General features: G+C 39.6%; 1 protein-coding gene and 1 long non-coding RNA gene across 11 annotated transcripts in view; one reads left to right on the top strand and one right to left on the bottom strand.

Moving 5' to 3' along the window:
• The window catches only part of LOC119505618, a 47,750-nt gene that overhangs the window by 29,072 nt on the left and 5,054 nt on the right, over positions 1–13,624 (top strand). For 5 of the 6 annotated variants that reach the window (XR_005210785.1, XR_005210781.1, XR_005210784.1 and 2 more), the window contains one exon: positions 12,107–12,206. This is a non-coding gene — a long non-coding RNA (uncharacterized LOC119505618). Of the gene's footprint in view, positions 1–12,106; positions 13,085–13,624 lie in introns of all 6 variants that reach the window. The other variant, XR_005210782.1, reaches the window with a different exon arrangement.
• Positions 6,895–13,624, bottom strand: part of TRPM3 (transient receptor potential cation channel subfamily M member 3) — a 596,233-nt gene continuing 589,503 nt past the window's right edge. For 3 of the 5 annotated variants that reach the window (XM_037798450.1, XM_037798451.1, XM_037798452.1), the window contains one exon: positions 11,111–13,047. In XM_037798450.1, the coding sequence (XP_037654378.1) occupies positions 11,595–13,047 (1,453 nt within the window). In that variant the 3' untranslated portion in view covers positions 11,111–11,594. Of the gene's footprint in view, positions 11,090–11,110; positions 13,048–13,624 lie in introns of those variants that run through there. The other 2 variants (XM_037798453.1, XM_037798454.1) reach the window with 2 other exon arrangements.

The raw sequence follows: 13,624 nt of genomic DNA, 5'->3' as shown, positions 1-13,624 counted from the left end.
GCAGGCACCAAGTGAGGCACTGGGAATTTTGTCAGGGTTCTCATTGTCCAGCTAGAGAGACAAACAGGTAAAACCACCAGTATCATGTGGGGTGACAATTGTTATGATAGAGAATAAATGCAAGGCTTGATGGATGATCAAAAAAGCAGAGTTCATTATGGCGAGGTTGGAGAATGCTTCACAGAGGAGGAGGTGGTTGAGTTGAGACTTAAAGGATATATATTGCCTTACTTATTCTAAGCACATATATATATATATATATTTGAATCCTGAAATCAGGATGCGTCTTCTGATAAAAGTATGCATTTACATTTAATTGGGCATTGTTTCTTTCCCACCCCAAATCTGGTATTAATTTTGCAGTGTGTCTTACAGTCTGTGGCATCTTAATATCAAGAAACTATGGTACTTAGACTCTTGTGGTGGCAAATAACAGACACCAACTTGATTCAACATAATAAAAAAAAATTGTGTGCACAGGGGGTACATTAGTTTCTTATTGCCGCTGTAACAAATTTCCACAAACTTAATGGCTTAAAACAACATAAATTAATTTTCTTACAGTTCTGGAGGCCGGAAGTCCAAAATGCATCTGAAGAGGCTAAAATCAAGATATCAGCAGAGCTGATTCCTTCTGAAGGCTCTAGGGGAGAGTCTGATTCCTTGACTTTTCCAGCTTCTAGATGCTTCCTGCATTCCTTGGCTCATGGCCCCTTCCTCCATCTTCAAAATGTACCACCTCAGTCTCTGCTTCCACTGTCTCACGACCTTCTCTCTGACTCTGACTCCTCTTTGTCTCTCTTATACAGACCTGTGATTATATTGGGCCCACCTGGATAATCTCTCCATTTGAAAACCCTTTACTTACTCAAAAGTTCCTTTTGCCATCTAAAGTAATATTCCTAGATTCTAGGGATTAGGGCATGGATATTTCAGGGGTGGGGAGGGAGCAATTTGCAGCCTACCACAGAGGGGATTTATTTTAAGGATACTGATACGTCTTTGGACCCAAAGATAGGACCACAGCAAGGCCCTAGAGAGAGTCTATGATCTTTCTGTTTCCCATATCTGCTCTTGTCTTTTTGTCTATATTCCTTCTTTCTTTCTTTTTCTCTTTCTTAGTAGACTTCTTCTGCATGTAGGAACATGATTGCTGACAACACCCAAGTCCCTCAGTTATGGTTTCATTATCCAAAGAGATTGCCCCTTTTTCTCATCTCTATTCCATATACCCAAGGAAAAATCTCTGACTGGCACTCTTGGGTCAATGGCATCCTTTGCTGAGAGGTTAGCAAAAGCCGTAGCTGTAGCTATAGGGCGCGGTTTGTATGAAATGGTTGCCAGCATGGAGGAAGTTCAAGGGATGCTCAGTTGGGCATAAACTAAAAAATAGTCCTCTGCAAAGGATAATTAGTTGTTAACAGAGAAGTGAAATAGATTGCCCTTGAACCTAGCAAAGTGTTTTTCCAAAAGTTGGTATCCAAGAAATGCTTACTGAAATGAAATAAGTTGTGGAATTTCTTCCAAGTGTCTTTTCAGCCATCAGATATTATCACCTTTTGCCTAGAATACTGTAATCCATCCCACTGCATTGCCACCAGGCTATACTTTTACATACCACATTTTTGCCCAAAACTCTTCAGTTACTTTCTTCTTATTGCAGAATAAGGAAGAAACTCTTTAACCTGACATTTATGCCAAAAATGATGAAGCCACTTTTTCCCTATCTGGACAAGAGTAATAATAATAATGTCAATCTCACAGATGTGTTGAGAAGATTACATGAATAAGAGAGCTTGTTGTAATTTCCCACAAATCCGTATTATGAGTTCTCTGTTCTGGTCAGGTTGGTTTCCTACTGCTCCCCAAGCATGATGTAATTACCCTCATGTTTCCTCCTTTGTTTCTGCTGGAATTCCAGCTTTGGAGATGCCTGGCTCTCCCCTCCTGTCTTCTCCACTCTTGCCTAATCTTCTAGGTCCTGCCAGGTTACAGATGCTCACTCAAGATTATGTCTAGTCTGTTCTATATATAATATCTAGAGTAGATTATTAGTCCAATCTCCTACCTAAAGGTGGGAAAACCTTCCAGCCATTGCCTTTCTGTTGGCCATTTTTCTTCTACCTGAATACTTGAGGAGTTGATGAGCTAAACTTGGGCTGCTCATCCCCATTTTTTACAACAGCTCTAATTAAATAACTATAATATGCAATTATCTTTTTAGTCATGACTGCCTTGCTTTTCTAATAAAAAAATTAGTTCTTCCAGAGGAACAAAGTAGCTGCTCAAAAGGCTTGATTGTATGTATGCCTGAAATTACAATTTAATGACATTAGTAGTTAAATCATTGTTACACCTTGATTTTCCTTTCTTCTAACTTTACCTTTCCTTGGAGGAGATGACTTGCTGTTATCAGGCTTATGATTATTGTGATGTTACCTAGAATGGGTCTCTGATGAGAAAGAAGGCAAATAAAACCTTCCTGGTTGAAATCTATTGATACCAACTTTACTTAGGTTACTTTAGGTTATTCTTAAACAGCATTTGAATTCTTGAAGAAAAAAAAATTCTGTTCCAAAAGTTTTACTTGATTTTCTTCCTTTGGGCATATTCTTCTAGTCTTTTTACTATTCATATATAAGTATATCCATTTTAACAAAAAATGTGATTAGACAATATATGCTGCTCTGTGTCTTCTTTAAAAAATACTTACTAATACACCAATAACATCTTTTCATGTCAGCATACACAGATTTCATTATTTCTAATGGTTTCATGGTGTAGCATAATTGATTTATTTTTTTCCTTATTGATCAACACACGTCATTGCTAATTGATTCTTGAATTCTGATTCCTTTACTTTAAAAAGCAATAAAGTTACATTAAAAAGACAAATGATGACCGCACTCACACTCACAAATTCACCAACTCCTAAAAACCTGATGTTCAGTGTTTGAGACAGAATATCAGGGCAACAGATCATGATTGTGAGTGAAAGCCATTCTAGGGTGACTGTGTTCTATTGTAGTGTCTGTGCCGGCAACAAATTGTAAGATAATGACTGTGACACAGCTCCAGGCTTCCAGGAAATGCCTTATACTATCAGAAAGTAATAATCTTGGGCGGAGGCCAAGTTAACAAACAGGGATCAGGAAGAGTGAAAAAGAATTACTGAGAACTTTCCACTGATAAGGGTGTGGCAATACAGGCCTTTTATATGCTACATTCTGGGTTTTAATCAAATAGGTTAATGTAAACAAATAAGCAATGATAAATGAGTTCTGGAGAATTTAGTCTCCCTCTCTCCTCATCAGTATCTCCTGCAAGGAAGCCCTGCATTGGTCTAAATCAGAGATGTTGCCAGCAAAGGATGGTTGTCCTTGTTTCCTAGGAAATCTGAGGGCACATGGTGGAATGTTGTATGTGTTACATAAATGTGCATATTATGAACATAGACAAGGTGCTTATAGAAAACTGTGCCAGGCAGTCCATTTAAAAAAAAATAGACTAGACAGAGCCAAGGGGAAGGCTAAAGAGAAAAGGTGTTAGAGGAAAGCTCTGTTTCCAAAACCAGGGTGAAGCACTGTAATATTTGCTAAGCAAGTTAGTGTCCCACTTACCTGGAGCTCTTCCTTGTCTGCTTAGTTAAATCCTTCCAGTTCTTCAAGTCATATTCCAATGTAGACTCCTCGACAGAGCTTCCCTTGTCCTGAGCTACAGCGTACTGTCATTCCTCTGAAGCTCTAAACTTTTATTTTCATGCTCTCTTCCTTAGGTGATTAAAGGGTAATTACAAAACTGTATACGATTACGTTTTCCTTACAGCTAAATTATAAACTCCATGGAGGAATGGACTTTGCATACTTTTTTCACTTTGGCACATTGCTAGGCACCTAGTAGATGCTCAACAAATATTTTTTGAATGAAGGATTGAATTTATACATGACTTGCAAGTTCTCTGCCCACCAATGTTTGAAATTAAAATATTTTTAAGGGCAGGGGTCATTGCTTATTCTTTTTGGTGGGAGCTGCAACTGGGGTTACTTAATGGGGATGGGGTTTAGCCCCATCCCACCATCCATCAGCCCTCCCGAAAGCCACTCCAATTAAAAATCATCACAATATCCTTACGAAACCATGTCTACTATACATCTTTAACTTCAAGAAAGATTCCTCGCATCTCTCTCAACCAACCAAATTGTCACCCCTCAACCTTCCTACTTAGAAATTCTATAGCTGCCACTACCTTTTGATATACTTTACTACAAGGGTCTGATATGCTGCTGCATATCAGTTAATGTTAATGAGTGAAGGAGACCAGATTTAAGAGACAATAGGGAGTGGTAGGAATTGTGGATATCAGAGAGCACTTGCTCCTTCTACCGGGAAAAGCCATAATTTAGCTGATCATTATTTTGTGGGAATACAGTTCTTATATTATCAGATCATCAGACTTTTCAAGAGAAGCCAGAAATCTGGAATTATATGTGAAATCTATCCATTTTTAAATGTTGTTTCAAAATTTTAAAACACACTGTGCTGGCCAACAACACCCATTCTCTGCCGGGAAGGCCATATGACTCATATGCCATCAGTTTGCAACCTCTGCTCTACTAACACAAGTAATTTATGGAGTCCCAGGTAATTATCTCTAAATGCAACAGCAGTGCTTGGCACGAGGGTGGTGGAGATCAGATGGCGGCAAATAAATGCACAAGAAAGTCCAAGTCATGTTTTGAACTACTGAGGTTTTTTTTTTTTTTTTATTGCAAAACGTTTGTTACAGAAATTTCAGAGTGTTTCCCATGGTGTCTGCCAGCTTCTGCTTTGAATTATATATCTCAACAGACAAGCTCAAAGTGCATTGTGAATCCAATAATAGATCTTTAAAAAAGAACAATTCCTGTAAGGATTTATATATATTTATAATGTCAATAGATATGCAAACTGTTGTCTATCCATACACAAAGAAGGAAAAGATGTATATATATTTAACAAACCCAATTTCAAAATCTTTGTATTTATAGGAATTCATTTAAAAATGATGTTTGAATAATTTCCCCCATTATAAACTATGGTTAGAACATTTACAAATGAGAGTAAGTCCTATATTATGAAATGGCTGGGAGTATATGTGCTGTTTTACACAGCAGGAGCAGCAGTATAAACTTGGGTCAGATGCTGTAGGGACAGGAAGCAGGTAAGCCTTGATACAATGCTACAGTCCCCTTCATCTGAATCTCCCTTACATAGATTCTGCAGTTGGGTCCTGAATAATGCAGCCAACAAATATACATGCATATATTATTTGGAAGAACAGGATCAACTCTGAAGAGGGTGAATTCCCTGTTCTGCCTTTTGGTTCTCAGTTTATTTTGTGTGTACACTCACTAAGTCAAAATCAAGAATCTGATCCTGGTTGGCTCTAAATCAAGGGTCCCAAACTATTGCTTTGGGAATGTAATTCTGCCAGCAGACATATTTGCTTGGCTAGCTGAATTCAATTCTCTTCATGGTGGAACATATCTCCTCCCATGTCCTACACACCCCTCTGCTTCCTGCTGTCTTTCACCAGTCCAATTCACACATTTGTGTTCTGAATCTGACCCCTCTCTCTATTTCAGTTTGCAACCCCTCAATCTAGATTCAGGTGGCTGGTTCTGACGATGTGCCTGAAGCTGGGGTGAAGATGTAAGGACTCCTTTGGGATTCAGACAAGCAAAGAATTGGATGAGGCTGCTGATACAAACACCAGCCGGGTTAGGAGCATGGCGTAAGGTTGGGGGGAGGCTAAGTCAGGGGGAAGGTTAGGGCTGGAATGAAGTATGAATGTTTGGTTCTTCCAAGTTGTGCTGGTTCTACTACCTACACTGGGTCCACAAGGTATTGAGGTAATGGGATCAAGGGTCTGTTTTTATGCCAGAAAAGCCACTAGTGCTGGGCTAAGAGAAGGAGGGGCAAGTAAAAGGGATGAAGGCCACATATCCAAACACAAGTCTGAACTTCTCTCTGTGCTTACAGCTCTCAGCAGCCTACCTACACATATCCTTTTCACTTCCCAGCACATAAATATTGTGCAAATGAGCAATGGCCTAAAGATTAAAGGTGGTTTGGCAGACTAGGTAAGTTAGGGAAGGGAAAATTCAGCTCACTCTTATTGCCGTCTGGATTACCTAGTCACCAAAATCCTCTTAGATGAAATGTAGAAATTGTCACATCTTGACTTCCTTAGCAGTGATAAGTGCAAGGAAATCGTCAGAGAAAAGGTAACACAATTACCTTCTCATATGAATTTTTTTAAAAAAAGAAAAACGATTGTGAATTTCCATAGAATCAGAATCATCGCCCTCCTTTGGCTGACTCCAACCTGAGAGAAAGACTTGTAAGAGGAAGCGAAAGCTTAGGTCAATGCAGGCTGAGAGAAAGGGTTCGCTACTCTTTTTAGGAGCAGTCATTTACAAGGCTATAAAATTGACTCCTCTCTTTCTCCTGCCATGTTGAATGACTTCTAAAAATGAAATGGTGATATCTTTAAAGTGCAGACTCTTTAGTCACCCAGGGCTTGATCAGAACCCAGCTACCCACCCCCACAGGCCAAGCTCACCCACAGCAGAAAGCCACAAGCAAGAGGGAGACGGCTTGTCTGGTCATTGGACCACTTGTCTCCAGTGGTCTGTGGACTTCTGCATTGTCATGGAAGAACTTCTCACCCTCATCTCTGGCTTAGCAATTTGCACCTAGTGGCCCTGAAGAATCAGAAACGTGTCTTTCAAATATCACAGATGCACCAACACCTACAGCTTGGTGACCCAAGTGGTGCTGAATGGCCAGCTCCAGGTCCCATCGCTATATACCCTATGGTTAATACTTTATTTCATATTATTTGTTCAGAGTGTTAAAAAAAAAAAGATAAAAATAACCCTTGGTTACATTTTTGTTTTTAATTTTTAAAAGTGGAACATAATCCCCAAACAGTGTTAAGGAGCCCAACGATTTGAGTGAGTTCCTAACTCGTTTAAGCATCACAGTAGGCAATAATATAAGTGCCTTTGAGAAGTCAAAAGAAATGCATAAAGCAGTGCATGCATTTTTAATGCCACAAAATTAAGACTGGATTTGTAGTGGGATTACGTCATTTAAGTCACACTGTTATTGTTAAAGAATAGTGAGTTATAATGCAATATCTAGGACAAGTATATAACCACCTACACACTAGCATCACTCTATCTAGAAACAACATAGTGTTACTAAATGAACATATTTATAAAATAACTGTACACTGCTTCCACATTGGGTCAGCAGATGTAAACAAACAGCTAATTCAACTGGGGTTTAAATTATTATTTTAAGTTCATTTGTCATATAGTCTTTTGTATAACATGCCAGTTCATCTTGCATAAAATCACAGCTTGCCTACCACAGCTCAAAGGGCTGGGGTAGAAGATATACATCCGCTTATACAGATATCTTACAGTGGTCTACAGAAATGTGAAAAACATTAAGAAGATCAGGAACAAAAATGCCCATTTTATGAAGATGTTAAATAACATGGAATTGGGAACATAATTCATCCTTGCAACATGTGCTTCTTTATTGAATGTTACAGATTTATAAATGATTATAAAGCTGTCCTGTAACGTTCATTAATACAACCACATGCTACAACTATGCTGAGTTAAACATGGGTTACATATATGTTTACATGTGTTTTATAATACAGCATTGCTGGACATATTGAATGATATAGCCCATAGATACAGCACGATGGATGACTGGATAATATTTATTATCTTGAAGAAGTTAAACAGCCCAAACATTCAGAAAGATTAGACTGTACAGCCTCAGAGAGTAGAATAAATGTACTTATCCAGTTATCTACCACAATATTATCTATAGAAACCATATTTTAGAATACATTTGAAACATTCAGAAGAAACACATTTTGTGTTTTTATGAGTATATTTTCCCCATTTGATTATTCTCATACATATTTAATTATTTAAAGGGGATCTTTCAAAGTGCTCAATAATATTCTAAACCTGGAAATCTGGACTTTAAAAAAATCCATTTCTGTAAAGTGCTGTGTTCTAACTGCTAATTCACTTCTCGGCTTGGAGAAATACACAAACTAGCCATGATAATCACACTCATGCTTTCCAGTGCCTTGATCTAATCCATAAAGGAGGGGGTTAATCTAACGCTAAATATAAAGGGTGTTTGTTAATCAGAAAACCTCCATGGTCATTTTCATAAAACATCCTTATTTTTTTTTTCAAAAGGAAGAAGTAATTCAGAATAAATCAGTACGTATAGTAGTATATAAAAATTGGCACTTGAGAAGCAGATGATTAAACTGAATCTATTCCTTCCTTGGGTTCTCTGTGACTTTATTTACGTCTCTCAATAACTCGCTGCTCATGAGCTGCTTAATTCACAGAGACAGGTAATTAACATCCCCTCAATCAGAGACATGGTAGCAATAAATGAGCTAAGCACAAGCTGACTGTAGAAGGCCACAGAATCAATGCCACATTGGTATGCAGAGAACTCAGAAATGGAAAGAAATGGATCGAAAAACAATACACATGTATGTGCACAGGAAAGAAATGGCTCATGAAAGTTAGCGTGTGTTCAGTCATTTAAATTTGGCTTCTATATGTCACACATTTCGCAAAAGATGTCAGAACTTAATTTTCATGCTAAATAAAGAACCAGGTAGTCAGGAGGTCAGGACTGTTAAGTATTTTTTTCCCAGGTCCTGTTCTTTTCTCTCTAGAAATCACAATGAATGGAAACACTCATGCTCATAATTTTTCCTGACTTCCAATCTTGACTCTAGTCCAGGATGAGGCCCTGGGGGTGCTGTGGTGTCCTGCTCTGTGGTCAGAGAATATAGATTTTGCCTCCTTCTTGGATTCCTCTACAGTCTCCCTCCGAGAGCCTTTTGGTTTTGTAAGTATGCTTGCTACTTAAAATCACCAAAATGTTTGGACACAGGTACATCAAGCTGGCAAAATATAATCTAAGGAATGAAAATAATGACATCTTGGTTCAAATTCTAATGCTGAGACTTGGCCTTCCTGAGAATCACAGAGAAATGGTCTCAAAATAAAAAGTGCCTGTTATGACTGTATTGATTAGGAACAAACATGGTTCCTTTTCCCCATGATAAATCAATATGGAAGCAGGGGTTCTTGAACTCTTTAAAATTCTATTGAAAACTTTGTAAGTGTGCGTGAATTTTTCTGGGAAAAGGGACCAGAGCTTTCATCAGATCTTCCTAGGGATACATGACTCCAGGAAGTTTTAGAACAACTGATTTATTCTTAGACAAAATCCACCTTTGCAGTCAGTATGGGGCCCATCAAAAATCTAAGTGTTTCTAGAGCAATTATAAGCACAGAAGTGATGACCTGTAGTTTGCTTGCTTGAGTGTTTCTGATTCATCTAAATATCAAGGAGTGAAAAATAATTCTTTAATTCTTTACATATGTGACCTCATCACTCTTTCTACATCTGAAAAACTGATTCAGAAGGTTTATTATTGTTGTTTTTAATATTTAAGGGCTGGAGGTTTTGTCCATGTATTTACTTGGTTTCACAAAAGGACATAAATCTTGGAGTTCACAAACATAACTAAAAAGAACCAGGTAGCATCTTGGGCCAGAAACATTAAGTAATTTTTCTTAAAGACTTCATCATTTTTGCCTCAGTGACCCAAATAGGAATCTGAAGATTTTGGGTCAAAATTTCTTTCTCCCACTTCAAATCCAGATTCTGATCTAGAAGCTTACATGTATATTCTAACTGGTTTGGAATTGCATGTCTATTCAGATTGCACTTGGTGAAATAGCTTTAGTGCAGGAGAAGCCAGAACTAAACAATATGGCATGACAGTGAGTAATTCTGGACAAAAAGGGGAAGAGGGCAGGTAGGGAGTAGTTTGGACAACTCCAGTTTGGTAAAAGTTAAGGTCATAGGGATTTAAAAAAATCACAATTTCAACATTTGGTTGAATAATATAATGAACTCTTTCAATGGAACTCCTTGTATATTAAAAAAAAAAAATCATAGTTATACCTCAAGGTCATAAAAAAGTCCAAGCCTCCTAACAAAACTCTTTATGTCTGTTTATATACTATATATAAACATGTCTCTCTGTATAAATGCATATATACGTATATAAGCAGCATATGTAATAGAATTCTTTGTATTGGTTTGTTTTCTATTTTGGTCTACCGTAACTTTTTTTTTTTAATAGCTCTGAATATAAGAAAAATATTCATGGTATTCCTACAACTGATGACTTTGGGTTGATACCAAACTCCCAGTCAATTCTAAAGATATTTATGGTTTTGAAACTTCCTTAGAAAGTACTTTGGAACATTTCCATAAAAAAGATACCAGCTCTTGAAAAACTCCAATTAAATTTATGCTGAGCTCAGCTTAGATGACAAAACTCTAGGTATGAAAATATCTACATATAACCATACAGTCATATACAAAATGATCATGCGTTGAGTGGTGTGAAAAATTGGCAGTTACATGTTGACGGCGTTCAAAAGACATGGTGGAGTCATGCAAATGATGAACATCCCACAGCCGCAAAACACATGACATGAATGGTAAGAATCTAATAATATCGCATATGACAATTTTAGGATAGTTCTGCCCACTATTTTCTTTTTTAGTTCAATCTGATATTATATCCTTAGTGAGTGAATTCATTGATGACAGGTGAGATACAAAATAAATTTAAAAATATAAAATTGTTTAATTACATTCATCCTGAGCTTGCTCAACTATACTTGTATGCCCACTATTTATAATAAATCACTTGACATTTGTTTTTAATATCAATTCTTCTTTCATTTTGAATGCAATACAAAAGCAATTCTTTTCCCTTATTTTCTTCAAAAAAGATAAACAGTTGTGGCACCAAAAGTGAATGTATAAGAGACAGGTGAACTATGACTGTTACCTTGATTTTTCTTTATAATGATCAATTACAGAAGTGTTGGCATGAGAAGGATGTGGGACGTTAGGTAGAACTGCGTGCTGCCGGTTTATACTGAATAAAAAGGATGTTCTTCATCAGTCACCACAGTGATGGAGCCAATGTGAAAAGAAAACAGAATTGAAGTTTAGAATAGCTCATTTGTATGCTGGCTATTTCATTTTATTTTATTTTGCAATTTAGCCCTGCATCCTAAAACTCTTGAATGGTCAGAAATCAAAGGATGCCTCCTGGCAGGGGGAGTGCTAGAAGCCCCTTGATTCCCCAGAGCTCAGGGCTTTCTGAAGTGACTGGTGATACACATTCATCTCTAACCCTTCTTCTTTCCCTCTTCTCCCCTCCCTCCCCCTCAAGTGTGAACATGACTTAAAACCCCTGTGTTTGGCACTGGGTCAGATCAAACGCATTCCTGATCCATGGCCCAGAAGTCCCCTTGGAGTTAACATCTCCCAAAGCATTGCTTGTTTTGCTCAGCTAAGGAAAAAGCAGGTCTGATTCAAGCAAAAGGGAAAGGGAGAGACCAGGGAGAATTTTAGGGCTGGATTCTTGAGACTTCTGCAATGCATTTTAAGAAGGTTTAGTTGTGCTTGCTTTCAAAGCTGTGGAAAGCGGACATTCTGGACAGTCTCCTCATGGAGACGCTGTCCCCTCGACCCTCCGGCTTGGAGGATTTACTCCTCTGGAAGGGGTTTCGCAAGCTTGCTGTGTTCCGCTGCCTGTCGAGTTTGTCACTGATGGAGAAGCTCTTCCTGGTGTGCGCATATGGCATGCTTGGCTCCTCTGCTGAGTAGCTGCTGGCACGCTCTATCTTGGGGACAGTGATGTTGTTGGACAGGGTTCTGTCCGAGTTATCGCTCTCCTGGGAGGATAACGCGATGGTGGCTCTCCGGCCTTTGGCCTCGTTCTCCTCGCTGTCAGAGCTGGGGTGACTCAGTTCGGCTTCTCGCTCTGGATGGCAGCAAGATAAGTCCTCCACTTTGTCACCGAGACCTCTGAGGAAGGTGGTTCTGTCAGTAATTGCTTGAGGGGCATTGACACACCTGGTATCAATACAGTCTGTAATACTTGTGTATTCTGCTGTTTTCACAGGCACCCCGAAGTTCGCGTAATAGCTCCTCGCGGGAGAAAACATAAAGCTATGAGATTTCACGATGGGGGCCTCTTCCAGAAGGAATGGTGTGGTGGCTAGGTAACGGCTACTCTTGGAGCGCTCAATGGTGTGGTACATTGGAGGGTCTGAGTCCCAGGGGTTTTGGCATTCTGGGAGGTGGGTATAATCTGAAGAAAAAGATCTAGTGTCCATGGAGGTGATGTCCTCGAAATCAATGCTCCGGCTTGGAGGTCTGTCTGTGGGCGCAAGGGTTGCATAGGCACTACTTGAAGGGGCGGTGGAAGGTACCTGAGCCGTAAAGCTTGGCTCGCCCAGCCCAAGGATGTTCATGGAATTGTCCAGGGGGTCTATATCACACTGGAGCTCATCCATGGTGGAGACATAGATGTCTATGCACGACGACGGTCTTCTGGCGTCAGGAATGATGGCCAAAGTGTTTACAGGGGCTGCAGGAGTTTTGGATTCTTTTGAAACCGAGTGGGAACTAGTAGCCCGGTGTAGGCTCAGGGACCTCTCCTTAAAAATACTTTCCAACTTTTCTATACCACCTCTGTCTTTCACATTGACTGAATAGAAAGAATGGCTTCTCATACGGGGCATTAAGGTTGGAGAAGTTGGGGACATGGTCTCCTCACCTGCAGGGTCTATACTGTCTTGGAGTTTGAAGGTATTCCCCTCCTGGCTGTTGAAGCTGCTCTGGCGGACGATGTAGGCTGCGTCCGTGCAGTCCGAGGAGGTCCGTGAGCGGATTTTGTTGGACTCGGTCCGCTCCAGACCGGTCAGACGCTCCAGGGCCGTGGCCATGCGCCCGATGAGGTCCTCCAGCTGCGCGAGCCGGATGTCCACGGTCTGGAGTGAAGCCTTCATGCAGTGCTCTCTCTCGTTGACCTCCTCCAGCCGCATGGACATGTTCTCCACCCTGTGCGAGGAAGAGAGAGCCACAGTCACTCTGCGCGGTGGGTAGTGAGGTTGAGAGCAAGAACAGAGGGAAAGAAGAGGGGCTAGGGGGTAGCACGAGGGGGGAGGGAGGAGAGAATGGCTTTGACACTATCACTGAGAATCAAATAATCAAAATCTGAGCTGGAAGAGGCTTTAGAGATGATTTAATCCAGTGATTTTTAGCTGCTAGTCTTCCCTCAGTGAAATTTAATTCACAATTCCAATAAATAAGCACAAAAGTGGAGCAGCTCTTACTGCGGTGGGGTTGGGTCCAAATCTCACCCTTTTATTGTCCCCATGGCCTGCCTAGCTGGGCCCAGGAGGAGAACTCAGTGACCTAAAGCAACTATTAGGGTTTGGTTTAGCAGGGTCGTCACCAACAAAATGAGAGCGTTGCATTTTGTTAACTTTATCCAGAATTTGGTAATACAATTTTAGCATGCAGCTATTTTTATTGCAGTGTTCATGTAAAATTCGTATTTTATGGACTGGGATGGTTTTTATTTTGCATTCACAGGATAATTTTTGTTGTTGTTGCTTTTTATGGTAACGTTTTT

Source organism: Choloepus didactylus, chromosome 10, assembly GCF_015220235.1.
Source record: "Choloepus didactylus isolate mChoDid1 chromosome 10, mChoDid1.pri, whole genome shotgun sequence".
In the NCBI taxonomy this organism is placed as follows: domain Eukaryota; kingdom Metazoa; phylum Chordata; class Mammalia; order Pilosa; family Megalonychidae; genus Choloepus; species Choloepus didactylus.
This window is presented reverse-complemented; position numbering and strand designations above follow the sequence as displayed.